This window comes from Pleuronectes platessa, chromosome 8 (genome assembly GCF_947347685.1).
Source record: "Pleuronectes platessa chromosome 8, fPlePla1.1, whole genome shotgun sequence".
Lineage (NCBI taxonomy): Eukaryota > Metazoa > Chordata > Actinopteri > Pleuronectiformes > Pleuronectidae > Pleuronectes > Pleuronectes platessa.
The window spans coordinates 2,676,764-2,693,480 of record NC_070633.1 but is presented as its reverse complement, the minus strand read 5'-3'; the positions used below and the strand labels follow the sequence as shown (position 1 = coordinate 2,693,480).

The 16,717-nt window shown below is 41.0% G+C and overlaps 2 protein-coding genes across 4 annotated transcripts; one reads left to right on the top strand and one right to left on the bottom strand.

Annotated features, from left to right (window-relative positions):
• Nucleotides 1-453: 453 nt before the first annotated feature.
• On the top strand, nucleotides 454-9,045 carry hars (histidyl-tRNA synthetase). Of its 3 annotated transcripts, XM_053428952.1 has the most exons (14): nucleotides 499-641; nucleotides 1,952-2,332; nucleotides 2,450-2,539; nucleotides 2,824-2,943; nucleotides 3,034-3,129; nucleotides 3,943-4,068; nucleotides 4,176-4,283; nucleotides 4,363-4,461; nucleotides 4,670-4,763; nucleotides 5,730-5,857; nucleotides 5,992-6,264; nucleotides 6,911-7,027; nucleotides 7,410-7,556; nucleotides 7,940-9,045. In XM_053428952.1, exons 2-14 carry the CDS (start codon nucleotides 2,222-2,224, stop codon nucleotides 7,997-7,999), a joined length of 1,569 nt encoding a protein of 522 aa, XP_053284927.1. In that variant the 5' UTR covers nucleotides 499-641; nucleotides 1,952-2,221; the 3' UTR covers nucleotides 8,000-9,045. The 3 variants fall into 3 exon arrangements, with proteins under 3 accessions (XP_053284928.1, XP_053284927.1, XP_053284929.1); XM_053428953.1 differs by lacking the exon at nucleotides 1,952-2,332 and having other exon boundaries at nucleotides 454-641; XM_053428954.1 differs by lacking the exon at nucleotides 1,952-2,332 and having other exon boundaries at nucleotides 503-641; nucleotides 2,385-2,539.
• A 502-nt stretch (nucleotides 9,046-9,547) lies between these two features.
• Nucleotides 9,548-15,221, bottom strand: dnd1 (DND microRNA-mediated repression inhibitor 1). The gene is made up of 5 exons (XM_053428955.1): nucleotides 15,144-15,221; nucleotides 13,710-13,815; nucleotides 12,350-12,675; nucleotides 11,465-11,597; nucleotides 9,548-10,098 (listed from the first exon to the last, which is right to left on the bottom strand). Exons 1-5 carry the CDS (start codon nucleotides 15,219-15,221, stop codon nucleotides 9,548-9,550), a joined length of 1,194 nt encoding a protein of 397 aa, XP_053284930.1.
• Between the last annotated feature and the right edge of the window lie 1,496 nt (nucleotides 15,222-16,717).

Here is a 16,717-nt window from a genome sequence, read left to right as displayed (position 1 = left end):
TCAAAGTCTTTGTGTGTATCATGCCGACATGACAGTGAATGAATGAAGTCTTTAATGTTGTTATTATATCCACGCTATTGATAGCAATTCATAATAAATCATGCTGAAGTGGGTCAGCTCAAACCATCTCAACATAACAGTAAATTAATGAAAACTTTACTCCGAAAAATAGAGATAAAGTTTGTATTGCAGTTTCATTCTCAGTTGGATAATTGTTATAGCTCTAAATAATAAGCTTAATAAAATAAAAATAAAAAAGTTACAAGTCTTGGTTGAGTTAGATTTCAATGGCCAACAGTGAACATCAGTGTCCTTACTATCAATTTGCTATTTGACCAACCAATTGAGAGAAATGTGTTTTCCAGAAAAATAGTGTCTGGTAATTCAGGGACTGTGGCGCCACATCTTCACTAATACGTCACTGATGTGGAAAAAACATCGAACGGAAGTTTCACATATTTCCGTTTCCGCTTTACGCCACCACAGACTTGACAGCTGCTATTCTTGGTGGAGGCGTGAAAATCGTCAGATACACAGACCAGTTAAAAGAAATGGAGGACAAGGCTCAGATACAAGACGCGATTAAGACCCAAGGCGAAGTGGTCCGGAAGCTAAAGTCGGAGAAGGCGACCAAAGAGCAGGTCAGTACTCAGGGTGGATGCTGATGTTCTGAGCATGCGGTAAACAGCGTGTCCATTTGGCATCTGTAACACAGCTAGCTAGCTAACAGCCCCGGTACATGCAACTTCATTCATAGCGCGTAGCTAAGCTAACCGGTAGAGTCACCACCACACGAAGGATGAAAGTGTCTGTGCGTCTAAGTTATGGCCTCTCTTCCGGTACAGTGATTTTATTAGTCATCTCTCTCCCGAGCAGACATGAGGTCCACGGACTGTTGCGTCATTTAGTGAAATGCTCATTATAAAATGTGCTGTTTTCTCTAAAGCGAGGTCGACTCTGTTATTTGTGTAATGTGTAGCTGTTATTCTCAAACTAATTGAAGGCTGAGAGTTTGATGGATTTGTGTTCAGTGATTAGTGAGTCAGCATTTCTTGTCTCTGAATATGAGCCATGTTTTTAGGTCCTCGTCTCTATCAGCGACCTCCACGCGCTGTTTGTCCTGCAGTCACATTCACGTATTAATTCAGCCTTCACGTAGGAGGAGCTGCAGACACTTTGTTTCTGTTTCATTTGAAAGGTGGCTAACCCGCCTCTTTTTGTTCAGTCGACCTGTCTCGCTAGTGCTGTGAGAACCTCCAAAACGAGTTATAATAAACTTTGTTTGACAACTCTTATACGAGGGGCTTGAACAATATCTTTCAAAATGTTAGCCATTGACTTCTTCACTCGCATTAACAACAAGTTGATTGGCAGAAATGATGAGTTTGTAGTAATATTTGACAAGCTCTGTCAAGATAGGACCAAGGAAAAATAGATCCAACCGTGTAAAGCTCGAATATTCTTTGCGGAAGCAGATAATAGAGAAACTATTTCAATGCTAGGCTTTACCACAGCAGTTGTGAAATAAAAAATATACAGCATTAATCTCAAGGTTCAAATAAGATATCGGCCTCTTCATAATGTTACGGGTCTGCTTCTTCTGAAGTACATCAGAGAGGAAGTTGCAGTAGGAGCCAGTTTTGTGTGAGACAATCTTTTCAATAGTTAAAGTTTAAAACGGAAATGAGTTGGGAGTCACAGTAATTTTGTTGTTTTTCTGGAATCTTCTGGACTAAAATTTGAAATGCCACACACACACACACACACACACACACACACACACCCACATGTCAGAACACAGCCCTGTCTGCCTGTGTGTGTGTCTCTGTGAATTTGTATGTGTGTTTATGAGGGTTGTATTGGGCTTGCTGCTTTGATTGACTTGATACATCTCATATTCTATCCTCCATGCTGTCATGATGATGATGCGTCATGCCCCGCCCTCCCCTAGTGCTAGGGTTGCTTACCACTTTTCTCCTGTTCTTCCTGCCTGACTCTGGGTGACCCCCTGCCTTCCTTGACCCCCTCAACATCACCATCATCACCATCTGGGGAATCCAACACTCCTGGACGTTACTACACAACTCTACCTGTACTCACCATTGGGATTCGCTGCCTTGGCTGGACCTGGGAATTACCATTGGACAATGCTGTACCTTTGATGTACTCCTGAATTTTTTCTTGTTCAAAACGTTTTTTTAAATATTCACCTTTCTGTGGAATGTACATGCTGGGCATGTTTTGTGCTCGTGCTTGCTCTGGTCTGATGGCCATTCGGACTGCATCACATGTCCGATTTCTCCATTCTTTTCCGGGGATCACTGTGGCTCAGGTAGGCCTTGGGCAGAATTTGCTGTAATAAGATGTCTTCTGTAATTTTACAGGTTTTTCACTAATGGTTCCTGAGTATTGTAGGAGGTTCTGATCTCCATGTGCGTGTTTGCTGCAGATTGACGAAGAGGTAGCCAAACTGCTGGAACTGAAGGCTCGGATAGGAGGTGATGATGGAAAACATCAGTTTGTCCTCAAGACAGCAAAGGTAAAGCTGCTGTTTTCACAAACAAAGCACACACATATTACAACCTCCAAAAACAAGTCTTTGTCCACTTTCTCCTTTTGGCCTTTTCAGATAAAGCCTAGACATTAAAACTATAGTGCAAGTTAAAATATTTGCCTTGAGCCGCCGCACAGCGCCGACGAAATTAAAATGCAGCTGTTCCACACACTTAACACAGGCAGTGTGTCCCACACCTAATTCACAAATTTTCTTCAATATTTTTGGATAAAATCGGACGGATTACAGTGAATATTTGTCATTCTCAGGGAACGAGGGATTACAACCCCAAGCAGATGGCCATCAGAGAGAAGGTCTTCAACACAATCATCAGCTGCTTCAAACGTCACGGAGCAGAGACCATCGACACACCTGTTTTTGAACTGAAGGTATATTTTCAACACAATTAAAGCAAAATAACAATCAAACCTATCTGACCTACAAATTTGAAAGTTGATGCATGTTCCTGTTGTGTGTAGGAAACATTGACAGGGAAATATGGAGAAGATTCCAAGCTCATCTACGACCTTAAGGACCAAGGAGGAGAGCTGCTGTCCCTCAGATATGACCTCACTGTATCCTTCATATGCAGATTATATTTTTATACACACTTATTACTGATGTGTTTTATTTGATAGACATCAGAACCCCACACTATATGTATTTATCTACAGGACCCATATTTTAATCTTCAACCCGAATAATGGGCATGTATGATTATAATTGTTGTATATTTTAAGCTTGATCAGTACTTCTTTCGAACAACTAATGCAAGAACATCAGGTCGTTCCGAAAAGATGAAGAGAGCTGCAATGACAATTGTAATGATAGCGTTATTGCCAATAATGGTATCACGTGAGTAAGCATATTGTAAATCTAAATAATGGTAAATGCTCTCTATTTTTTATATGAAGTTAAATTCGGGTTTCAGTATCTTGCAGATTAGGAAGACTGACCAACCTTCTGGTTAGAGATTAACTGCTCTACCCCTCAGCCACTGCTGCCCCCTACTTGTAATCATAATTACTCATATCAATATTATCAGATACCACCACGGACAACGATTATAATCCACAATGTGGCCGCAGCAGCGTTCCATGACTGCAGCGATAAATCACAAGGACTCCAGGGAAGATGTCAAGTTGGTAACATGTATTGATCAGACATTAATGTGGTGAAGAGGAGGAAAGAGAACCCCCGAACTAAAACTGGAAGATGATTCCACAGAAGAGGAGCCTATAGCTTGTTCTTTAGATCTGAAATAGTTAGATTTTTCTGTGCTTTAATTTCAGAAATACCGAGACATTGACTTTTTATAGTGTGCTGCCTGCCTGTTTCTATCCTTCCAAAGCAGAGAGTGGAGTTTTCCTTGACCCAACCTCTTTCAGGTGCCCTTTGCCCGCTACCTGGCAATGAACAAGATAACCAACATCAAGCGCTACCACATTGCTAAGGTCTATCGCCGTGACAACCCAGCCATGACCCGTGGACGCTACAGAGAGTTTTATCAATGTGTACGTAAGCAGGGCCCTTGGCCATCGTGTTGCTTACTGATTTGTTAGATGTATAGGCAACTGGTTAAATACACTTAATAATTTTGTTTGTCCTATTTATGTTTCAGGATTTTGACATAGCAGGGCAGTATGATGCCATGATTCCAGATGCTGAGTGTCTGAAGATTGTTCATGAAATTTTCAGTGAGCTGGAGCTCGGAGACTTCTGTATCAAGGTTGGCCACATCAATCAGTAGAATAACTGGTATGTTGTATGAATGACTTCAGCTCTGTAACCATATCCTCTGGTTCCAGGTCAATGACAGGCGTATTCTGGATGGTATGTTTGCTGTGTGTGGGGTTCCAGATGACAAGTTTCGTACCATCTGTTCAACTGTGGATAAACTGGACAAGGTATTGAGACTTACTGCTACGCACATACTGAGCTTTGCAGTTCTAGACTAACTGATCCTTCATTTACAGGAACAAGTTCATGAGATATGCATGTACTGCAAAGTCAACTATTGGCATGATGAGGGCAAGACCCTCTTCAATACAGTGTCTTTCACATTTCACCAGTCGTTGTCTGACTCTGACCCAATTGTTCATGCTCCTCCTCTAGATGGCCTGGGAGGACGTAAAGAAGGAGATGGTGAATGAGAAGGGCTTGTCAGAGGAGGTTGCTGACCAGATTGGGGAGTACGTCAGCATGAAGGGTGAGTCTAAATTCACCCAAGATCCAAGACATCAGTTGCTAATTGGAATGAGTAAAACTATTAATCTGTTTGATCCTCAACAACTCCAACATTCACTTCAGCTGCTCAGACAGCAGGCACATGGAAACTGTCTGCCGATCACATTTACTATTGTAACTTCGCTACACTTTTTAACTACTTAAAGTTGTACTTGGTACCTCCTTCACATTGAACTATTTTACTGTAATACATTTATGATGGTTGTACTGAAATACTTGACTGATTTAATGTTTACGAAAGTGGACAATCAGAGGTCATTTATGATTTTATCATCTTTTATGATGTCAGTTTTTGTTGACATCGTCCGAAGGTTTTAAATTTAGACCCTATTACCGAGCTCATAGTTAAAGGTTGATGATTTTGGGCTACATTATGCTGAGAGAAGATTTCCTTCCCCTTAAGTTAAATGAGGGAAGCAGAATATTAGAAACGCATAACATTTAATTCAACTCAGTTATTTTTGTATAGCATCAAATTACAACAATTATGAGACAATCACAAGGTTGAGACTGAGTAGTAGGGTCAGGTCTGTATCCTGCATCTCTGGAGTCAGTCACATGCAGAATGAGGACAGGCAGAGAAGGAGAGAGGTGCCCTGTGCATCATGGGAGTTTCCACAGCAGTCTAGACCTGTTGGCTAGCAGCATAACTAATGCTAAACCCACACTTTAATGTTTTCATTTGAAAATGCATCAACTACTAGGGATACACCTGGCGTCCACACTACTCTGGAGTTTTAGAGCTGCTTAATTAAAATAATAATTGGAAAAGCTGGCACCCCCAGTCTGGCGCCCCCAGTCTGGGCGGGCAGAAAGAGAGCTGTCGGAGACTAAAAACGGTTTATCCTTAACGGTTCAATTCATCAAGTGAGGACAAACACAACTCCAAATAAATTTCCATATGTAAATATGCAACTTTGTGTTGTAGGTGGAATGGACTTGGCAGAGCGCCTTCTTCAGGACCAGAAAATGTGTAAGAGTAAACAGGCCTGCGCTGGCCTCTCCGACATCAAGCTGCTCTTCAGCTACCTGCAACTCTTCCAGGTCACAGACAAGGTGAGACAAGCATTATAGTTGTATTCTAATAATTAATGGACAGTGTTTGTTTACATTTAATTAGTTTCATCATACATTCTACTTGATACTTTGTTGTACCTTGTACTTAGGTCTTTTTTTTCTTACATTTCCAGGTGGTATTTGACCTCAGTCTGGCCCGTGGACTGGATTATTATACAGGAATTATTTACGAGGGAGTGCTAACTCAGGCAGGTGTGACCGTAGTCTCCAACGAAGCCCAAAAAGGGGCCCCTTCAGAGGAGAGTGTCAGTGTAGGCAGTGTGGCAGGAGGAGGTCGCTACGATGGCCTCGTCGGCATGTTCGACCCTAAGGGCAGGAAAGTGCCGTGTGTGGGCGTGAGCATCGGGATCGAGAGGATCTTCTCCATCATGGAGCAGAAGGCTGAGGTAATCCGAAATATATTGTACCTTCTTTCTTCTGACGATTAAATAGTCCCCTTATGTAGAGGGAATATAGAGAAATCTGTGGCGGAAATAGAATATTCCTAATTATGTTTTCATTTGTGTGTATTCAGAATCATACGGTCCTTGTAAACTTTGTGTCAGTGCCATAATTCTACAGTAGACCAGAATTTAAAGGACAAACCAAACAATGGCTCTACAGAATGTCTAAATTACAAATTGACTGATCTATCAATTACAGTTTTATTTTAATATTAATATTAGCCCTATTACCGATGTATCAGTATCGGTGTAGATGTTGACTGAAATGTGTTTCATAGAACATGCAGCAGAAAAGATGCTTGGGGTTGATTATAGGAATGTTTTTTATTCGTCCAGCACCACCTCCTGTAAACACTGTTCATAGTCCTTATAGTCCCTGGACTCTAGTTTTTATTGGATGGCCACACGGTTGAAACGGCCTTCATAATATGTTTTTGGATTGTCTGCCATTAAACAGTTGGTTGCAATCGGCATCACTGCTAGCTGCCACTACATCCTACCAATCTGTTTGAGTTGTCTTCCTCATTGTTAAGTGTGACAGTGATGTATTGTGTTTTTGTCCGGACTGTAACCATGTTGTGTTGTTCAGGCGTCAGCAGAGAAGGTTCGTACCACAGAGGTTCAGGTGATGGTCGCATCTGCTCAGAAGAACCTGCTGGAGGAGAGACTCAAACTAATCACCGATCTCTGGAATGCTGGCATTAAGGTGTGCACGTTACACCCAACTTAACGTGGTGTAACATGTTTCATAGCTACTTACCCACTTACTAAGTCATCTTCATCCCTTGAGGGGCAGGCCTTGACAGTCTGTCCTTTGATAATTACATTTGGTTTGTTTGTCTTGACAAATAATTATACAAAAAAAAACATCCAGTTTAATATGATGAACTGATTGGGTTTAAAATGACCTAGTCTGATATTAGATATTTAGTCAGTATTTTTTTTTTTTTTAAGTGGTGGATTTAAACCGGTATGTGATTTAAAAGGGATTAACTTGTATAAGTTGTTAAAGAAATGTAAAATATTTACAATGACAGTGGAACCCTAAAAAGTACAATAGTAATGGACTTCTGTGTGTGCATGTCCAGGCAGAGGTTATGTACAAGAAGAACCCCAAACTGCTGAGTCAACTGCAGCACTGTGAGGAGTCGGGCATCCCCCTCGTGGCCATACTTGGAGAACAGGAGCTTAAAGATGGAGTGGTCAAACTACGCATTGTGGCCACCAGAGAGGAGGTAAAACGCACACACACGCACTTTGAAAATAGAATCAAATACACATAGATGCTAAGGGCATGTAGTGCATCATGAGCTTGGCATTGCAAGTGAACCGTCCTCCCAGAGTCAATTAACAAAAGACTGTCTATGTCAGAAGATAATTTACCTAGTCCACATCATATTCTCTTCCATGAGAATTCAATGTTGACATTGAAATGGTGCACACCATAAATAGGATTTTATCCATTGCACCTACTCTTAGCCTTGTTATTTAACATAATGCTATATAGGGCCTGGGAGTTTTGTCAGATACAGTACTGGGGTTTGATTGTCTGAGTGATATTGGTCAGGATGGTTCAGTTCTAACTGCTCTCCCTCTTGATTGTGTCTTTTCTCTCCAGTTTGATATTTCCAGAGCGGATCTTATTGGCGAGATCAAGAAGAGGACATCTGAGGCCTAATTATTGCTTTATTCAAAATCCGAACTTCTACAACATCTGATGGGTGTCCACATAGATGCTCTGCAGAATCTCTTTTTTTCCGTCTATTCCTTTACAGAGCATGATGGACATCAGTGCAGCTCTGAGAACACGCATCCACTCATTTTCACAGCAGCCAATTAACTGGGTGTGACATGGAGCAGGTGGTGCTTCTGTTACACGATGTACAGTTGCAATCAAACATATTCAACCCTCTTAAGGTTTTAAGGATCTTTCAATTAAAGTTTTTTCAAGCGCAAGATTCTGCTTCGGGTGTCTTCTTTATGAGTTGAGTGATACATAAAATCAACACAGAAAATGCATGATGTAGTATTTGTGTGTAACAGTATATTTTGTTAAGATAGCCAAGTCACAATTATTCAACCTCTATATAATATTGTTGTTTTAAAGCTGTATTTAAAAACAGTTTTTATGGCCTAAAGTAAATGGTAAATGGTTTTGTATTCACTAGCGCTTTTCTAGTCTTGATGACCACTCCAAGTGCTTTACAGTAGTTTTACATTCTCAGTCACCAGATGTAAATCCGATTGAAAATCTTCAGTGGGATTTAAAGAAGGCAGTTGCAGCACGGAGGCCATCAAACATCACTGACCTAGAGGCTTTAGCACGTAAAAAATGGGCAAAGATTCTGATCGAGAGGTGTGAGAAGCTTGTCAGCACTTAACGAAAACGTTTGTTAGAAGTTGGAAAAGCTAGAGGATGCACCACAAAGTACTGAAGCTGGGGGGTTGAATAATACTGAACGTGTTAAAAAAGCTAAATTTTTCATTTTAACTTCAAAGATAAGTCAACTTCTGTTGTCAAAATAACTTGTATGTATCAACAAATATTTCGTCATTTGTCATTATCTTTCATCCACATCACAATGTCTTTTGAGGTGAGAGGGTTAAATATTTCTGATTGCAACTGTAACAGAGCATGAAGCCAAAAGCAATCGATCTTAGATGATGTGCCTCTTAAAAAAGAGAACATCCAATAAAATATGATAAACCTATAGTGAAATGTAATGTGTCTTAAAGATATTTATTCACTTTCAGTATCATCGTACAATTGTGTTCCATCTGCTCAGGATTCTGTTAGACATCTAATGGGTTCAGGTAGTTAGTAAATAAGATGCTGCAGTTCAACTTCAACTCTTAACAAAAATACTAAAAGTGATAGTTTAGGTCCATGTGTTATTTTTTTAAACAATCACATCGGTCAAACCAACATATGCTCAAGACTACAAAGAAGCACAAGTCAGTTAATCTTTCATCCAACTCAGGTCTCTATAAAAGAGCAACACCATCGCATTCTTTAAATTCTCATTTATTAAAATGAGGAACAATCCAACACTAACACAAAGAGAGCATGCATTAAACAAACCACACATTTGAAACAAGACAAACTATTATTCTAATAAAAACATGCAGAAATAAACTACAAAACCTCAACAACATTAACATTTGTCTTGAACAGTGCTTACAGGAGGAGGCCTGCTCTCGTCTGATGAGCTTGTCACTGGGAGAACTAGTTGTTGTAAATTCCCTGCAGGATCTGTTTGGCTGCAGCCTGCCGAGCTTCCTCCTGCACGGTGCTGGCAGTGGGTCCTGGAAGGATCATGACCAGCCCTTTGAATGGAGTGGTTATCCTGGGGATACACACTGTGTAGGTGAAGTGGAGGAATCCATTTCTTCCAGCGTGGGTGTAGGACATCTCATAGCGTGGCTGACCAACCCCTGTCACCTCACACACCTTACGCAGGAGCTTCACCGGGGATTCTAGAGGCACTCCATCAACCTGCGAAGAGGAAAATTTGAGGTGGTGGGGACAGGGAGGGTGCAGAACGGCAGTGGGTCCTCCCACTGCTCTGCAGAAACCTGGGGGGCTGGGTGGATGAGAGGCCAGACATGGAGGAAGGACTGAGGACTGTGGAGCCTTCAGGATGTGGCATGGCGGCCTCAGGGGAGATGCCAGGAGGCTCTTAGGAGGCTTGTTTGGAGTCAGTGGTTCATCTGGGTGCAGGTTCACACTCGACTGCCAAATGATTGAGACATTCAGTGCAAACTGCTTCTTGAACACTGGACACAGGAAGAAGAGGAAGAACAGCAGTAAGGAAGACATCTGTTCTATGCACAACCTGCGAATAACTCAGAAAGTCACAGAAACTGTCATCCCTAACAGGATGCTTTAAAAATATTTTACTCTCACAAATATTACTTTAACTTATTGCATCTCTTCTTACTACTACACACACTTTTTTATATGTTAGTTATAGACACTGCCTGAGGACTTTGTCATGCGGGATAATAACTAATAGTTGATATTCTTAAAATACATATGTACTAGTGATGGGGGAAAAAAAATCGATTCTGTTCAGTATCGCAATATTTTGCGCACGCAATTATATCGATACAGTAGCACAGAGTATTGCAATTTTTTTTTTAATACTTTATTTACAATTTTGCAATATATGTTACATATACGTATATATGTAACAGACCCTGGCTGGCAAAGAATGACGAGGACAGTTTCAGAGTTTAAAAGATACCTGAGCATTCCAGGCACTAGTGTGTCTGCTGAAAGGGTGTTCTCCACTGCAGGAGATTTAGTAACTCTATTATGTCTGCTTTATGTTACTGTAATGTATTTAAATAATTTTAAGTTATGTGCTGGGAGCTCAGCGTTCATGTGAGAGGTCTCCTATTCAGATAATAATTACAAAGGTCCTGTGTCCTAAATGTTCAAGGACAAAGTTTTTGCACTACCCTTTCTTAGTTTTTGCACTTCAGTTAATGTGAAGAAGACAATGTTGTTCACAGAAGAAGTGAGTTGAGCAGTCTTATTTTCCTCATTTTTTGTAATGCTTTTGAATAAAATGAGGGACATGAATCGCAATATATCGCAGAATCGAATCGCAATACTTGCTGTATCGCAATATGTTAAGAATCGCAATACTATCTTGAATCATGGCCCAAATATCGCAATACTATCGGATCGTCACATTATTGCCAATTCCCACCCCTAATATGTACAGTGAGCCATCATATAAGAGTCTGATAAATCTTGCTCTTTTTCAGACAACCAGGGGTTTGGTTTACTTTCTAGCAATCCTATGAGCTTTTTCTTCCAAACCTCAACCTGACCTCCACAGTTCCTGAAAACCTCCTTTCATTCGTTACATTACAAACTGACACATCGCTGTCTCCTAATAGCCGCCTCCTGCTCTGTGGTGATCTGCTACCTTCATAGTCAGTATTTCTTTATTCTTTCTTTTAAATTTGCACCACAGGCAGTAAACATATCCAGTCTAGACAAATTTAATACACAAAATATGAATGTATAAAAATGTTATTACATTTGATGAGAAGTGGACAACATACTGTACATGAGAACATGTTTACAGTAATCCACTAACTCCATGGATCACTCCATCAGCTCACCTACCTTCAACCAGATTTTTCTTGGCCATAGAAGCAGTGTAGTGGGATGAGAAGCTAACTATGGCAGACACCCCCTCGATACCAGGCCCAGCTGTCAGAGAAACTTTCTGCACGCCCTCAGCCATCACACGCAGAACCTGCACAAATCAATGAGTTTCATGAGTCGCTTTTTTATTTTCATTTCAGAGATTCAAACCTCAGGCTCAACTGTCCCCATAAGAAACCACATTTAAATGCACTATTTACAATTTGCACACACTAGTGTCTCCAACATGCCTTATTTTTAAATCAAAATCCATGAAATATTCTTTGAGCAATCACGAACAATGTTGAAAAACATCTCACCATGGTAAAGTGAAATAAAAAAACTCTACTGGATCCACCCCCTGATCCAGACCTGCATTGAAATTGAATGGGTTCTGTCCTCACTCGTACCACATATTTCCACCAAGTTTCGTGTAATTCTGCCTACTAACAGACAAACACATCATTGGCGGAGATAATGATGCAATGGAGCTATATTTCCATGGTAACAACCTGGGACACCCGGTGATCAGTGGTACTAAAGGACAAAAAAGGATGGCAAGGCTTACAATATATGTTTTTATTATTATTGACTATTCCAATAGTTAATGAAGAGTTGGCAGAAGTCCTGAGGATTTATTACAGGGCTGTTGTATTAGGGTGAATTAGCTTCAGCTCAGTGTACCTTCGAAAGTTTTGCCTTACTCTTGTTGAGGGTTTAGGGCAGAGCATGTCACACCTTGTTAAGCTATCAGACAAATTGTGATTTATGAATATGGGCTATTCAAATAAAATTTGGTTGATTGATTAAGTGGCTGTTGAGTTCCTGTCATACTATCACAAAGGTAACTCTGTGACCTTGTACCTTCAGCAGGTCCTCTTGTCTGGTGGTGGCCGGCAGCTCTTCAATGCAGAGGTGTCTCTTCTCTATACTCTGGCAGACCTTGATGCAGGAGCCAGGCTCCAGCATGTAGCCATCCAGCTTGCAGATTGCTTCTGTAGCTAAAGCCGATGAGCTGTATTTAGCATATGCAAAGCCACGGTTTTGCCCGCTGAAGTTCATCATGAGCCTAAACTCCCAGACAGGCCCCACAGAGCTGAACAGGGGAATCAGCTGGTCCTCGTAGCTGTCCCGTGGGATCTGGCTGATGAAGATCTCACAGTTGGCTCCTGGGATTGGGCTGTGCCACACTGACAGCAACATGGACAGATGGGAGCCTGATCATTACATAAGGGACACTGGGTACACTTTCTCATCAGGTCAAGTCAATAATGAAGGCATTGGATTTACTACTTAGTGAGCTAACATCTCAATTAAAGAATCAGGCTGCAGTTATTTTACCTTTTTTAGATGTAGGACCTGTCTAACGATGTCCAGACGTCTAAAGAGTACTTACATTCACTTTAGCACCATTCTCAGTTAAGTATCCCATCATGTACTAAGTATACCAAAGCATCACCATATATATGGTCAATGCTGAGTTTCAAACATTATTCCATTTTAGAAATTATTTTTAATGGAGCAAAAACTAACTGTCTCATCAAAAAGGATCATTACCTCAAGATGATACACATCTTGATAAAAACATGTGCACAGGACAGGATGTTAAATGCAGAATAATACTCAGAGAGTGGACTGTCCATTGACTCCCTTTCTACTATTGCCATTAGTAATAACCACTGCAAGAGATCAATCAAATTAATTAATTTAAGATCTGAAATCCACATAGAGCTCTGTGTGGACTGATGGAGATTCTGAGGAAGACAAGGGTCTTCAGAGACAAGCAAAATCCTTTTAACTACTCAGATGAGTATCTTTATGGAAGATAAAAAACTTTCATGCATTACTATGAAGATTGAGGAAAAAGAAGCTGCGACTTTTACTTTGACAGATTGCTATGTCCAAACGAAAATGGCCAAACTTAATGGCTTGGTGATATAAATTATTCCAGAACAGAATTCTGTTTTTAAGTGAGTATTGATGCACCCTTCCCATAGGTTGATCATGTCACAAGATTTTCTCTTTAATATCATTGCAGCAACAGCATCCCCTTTAAAGGATATATGATAAACTTCACCGTATATTGAAGAAATAAAGTTAAATGAAAAATGAAAGGATTTTTGCGTCACTTTGTTACATCCACAAGTATTTTCAACTTTTTTCTGTTTTGTGGCACTATAAATTTGAGCTTAAGTGTTTTCACTGAGCAGCAGAAGCTTCTCACCCTCAGGTGGTCCTCCATACTTCCTCTGGCCGTTGACTTGAATCAGTTTTGTGTCTGTGGTTTTCAGCCAGGTTTCCAGCGCTTGCATCCGCTCAATGTTCAGGACCTGACAGAAAAACAAAGAGGGAACAATTCTTCATTGACAGCACCTGTGACAGATAATCGGAATTTAGCCAATTTATTCTGATTCATGTACACTGCAGCAGATGTACAATGAAGTAGTAGATTTAATACTAAATTTCTTTATTCATATATTAGTATTGGGTAGACCATAACCAGTTTTTTGGTTTTTAGTAGGTTGTGATTAGGGTTGGGTATAGATTGAGTTTCTTCAGAAACTGGCACTAAATGGACACCATTAAAATGGTTCTTCTCTGATAACAGTTAAGACAAATTGGAAGCTAAACTTGAACACATAACAGATTCAACTGTAATTCATTCAAATGTGCAAGGTTAAGTTATTGCCAAACACTCATAATTGTAACAGCACTACAGTTTAGAGAATGTTAAGGATGTCAAGAACATTTAGTCTTACCTGTTAACAATAGTGAGGTACACCTCAATACTGAGGTGTTGGTTAACAAGCATTGGTTATTGGTGAGTGGGAAAAAAGGTCCCTACTGGGCACATATCTCCAGATGACATTATGGAGTGGATCAGTCAAAGGCCATGGTCAACAGAAATTTGTAAGAGGCACATTTCAAAGATATCTCTGCAAATAATGGAGACACAAGCTGAAGATGAAAATAAGTCCTAGTCATACGTCATATGATAAAAGATGTTATGCATGAAGGACTATAGAAAAAAAACTAAAGCTTATATAGATCCAAACAATGATGATCTCATGGCAGGAATGACGACATCACTATGAAGTCACAACATGAGGTCATACAATGTAGTAATGCATAACTTTTTTTGCATCCACCACCAAGCATGATCACATCACAACTGTGGTGTGCAGTCTCTAGTTGTTTTGTAATTTGATCGAAATCGTTTGAATCCCCCTCGAGTCCATCTCCTTTGTAGTCTTACAAACTTTTATAAACTTTGTGTCACTTCAGCAGTGTCAACATGTGTGTGTAGAGCAGGAGCCGCGTCGGGGTGAATGTGGGACTCCTCTAAGAACCACAGCAGGAAACATGGCGGTAGCGTCATTAGGGTTAGTGGAGGGGGGGGGGCAGGTGTTGGAGCCGCGGGGCACCGGGATGGAACCGGGAGACCCAGACGCGGAGAGAACCAGACGCGTCGGATGAAGCGACTTTAACAACAAGTCAGCACGAGTCCAGAGCGTGTCGCCCAGCACGTGTTTTCAAACAGCTGGGGACGCGCCACACAGGCTGCTGCAGGTGAAATGACCCACAGCAGCTTCTCGTCCACAGAAACAGGACTGAGCCACCATGTGTACCAGAGGAGATGACCTGGGGGGTACATTACCTGGCTCTGCGCGGCCTCCATCATCTCCACCATCTTCGCTGTGTTCTGTGACGCCACTCTGTCGCCCCGCGGCTGCATCTGGAGCAGTCCCATTATTGGTCAGTGACACCCTTCACTCCTCACCCACTCCTCACTAGGCCCTGTGCCCACACCCTCAGGGACTTGACCCGCCTTCACTTCAACGTTCAACAGGCAGAAGGGAGCGTGTGACTGGAGGCTGCAGGAGAGATCATTGTGGTTAGGTAGGATCTGAGAGTGGCTGCACATGGTCACATTCAATCACATTACACCAAACTGTCTGTTCACACAACCTTTACTCACTATGATGGCACCAAGCTTCCTTTGAAATAAAACACTCAGAAAACAAGTCAGTTTTGGCTCAGGACACTAATTCCCTTCCCAGGAGTTTCAGAAATGTTCAGCTTGGACGCAGGAGGCTGAGGCTTTCAAATGAGCTACAACTAAATGTAGGTCAAGGGTCAATATGACGTTCTGTCTGTGTTTCCAGGACAATTTGTATCAATATGAGTATTGGATGTTGAGTCAATGAAACTGACATATTCTTCTTGTTGGAGCCAGGTTTCAGTCATGTGATGATCAGTTATCAGATCATGGTTAAGATGAGTCACCAAATATTCAATCATCCAATTTTAATATTTTATTGTTATTGTAGCTGTGTTGATTTTTATTAGGTTTGTATCTATTACTCCTCCTCTGTTTACTTTTGATATAATTAATTTAGGTGATCGGGGCAGGAGCAGTTTCCACAGGGTTTAGACTGTTTGAGATGTGCACAGAAGTGAGTGAGACTGAAACTCTGCCTCCAGGTCTCAACTCTCGACCGTCATGGTTTAATCAAATCAGTCATATTCAGATATGAGAGCCACTCCATCCAAAGTGGGATGAATGGCGTCTCCAAGGGGCCCAGACAGCAGACGCATTGACTCAACTTTCGTTTTTGTGACCTCAAATTGGCATAATCAGCTGTTGTTACTGCCAAAATAACTGTGACTGTATTGTGTTTATCCACAGCCAGCAGTTTTAAATAGAATTCAGTGCCGCCCGCACTGGCCCCAGGAATATATCTGACTATGGTGAAATTACCAGAGCTGGTTTCTCAGCGGCTCCGTTGCTGAGTGGTGAGAATCTGTTTGAAACATGAAAGGTTCCATAGTGTGTGAGTGTTTTATTTACACAGTAAGTGACTATAGCTAATGAGCCACCAGTTCCTGTCACACTCACTCCGTAGCCTAGATTTTCTTATGCAAAGTATTTTTAGCACATTAATTAAATCAGTATCCTTCTGAAGGATGGCAGATGCTGCGTCAAGCATAACAAATACAAAGTGACAGACAACACCAAATATAGTGAATATTACCCCAGACAAAGACGATATATCTCATGTGTGATCTTTGAATGCAGATTTGTTTGTAAATCAGTACTGTTGCACCATCACTGATTTATTTGACCGTAATCAGCACTACTTCTGTTCATGTACTGCAGTCTACATGGCCAGAATGAGGCAGGTTCACAGTTGCTGAACTATAATAGGATTGATGAGGTCACAATATAAA

Bases quoted from the DNA above. Each gene is read 5' to 3' on its own strand.
- dnd1 (XM_053428955.1), bottom strand. From the start codon at position 15,221: ATGCAGCCGCGGGGCGACAGAGTGGCGTCACAGAACACAGCGAAGATG. The intron at 12,676-13,709 runs GTGAGAAGCTTC...TGTTGCTGTCAG, and splicing joins GTATGGAGGACCACCTGAGG to TGTGGCACAGCCCAATCCCA. The intron at 11,598-12,349 runs GTACAAGGTCAC...TGATTTGTGCAG, and splicing joins GACAAGAGGACCTGCTGAAG to GTTCTGCGTGTGATGGCTGA.
- hars (XM_053428952.1), top strand. From the start codon at position 2,222: ATGTACATGCTGGGCATGTTTTGTGCTCGTGCTTGCTCTGGTCTGATG. The intron at 4,069-4,175 runs GTACGTAAGCAG...TTTATGTTTCAG, and splicing joins ACAGAGAGTTTTATCAATGT to GATTTTGACATAGCAGGGCA. The intron at 7,028-7,409 runs GTGTGCACGTTA...GTGCATGTCCAG, and splicing joins TCTGGAATGCTGGCATTAAG to GCAGAGGTTATGTACAAGAA.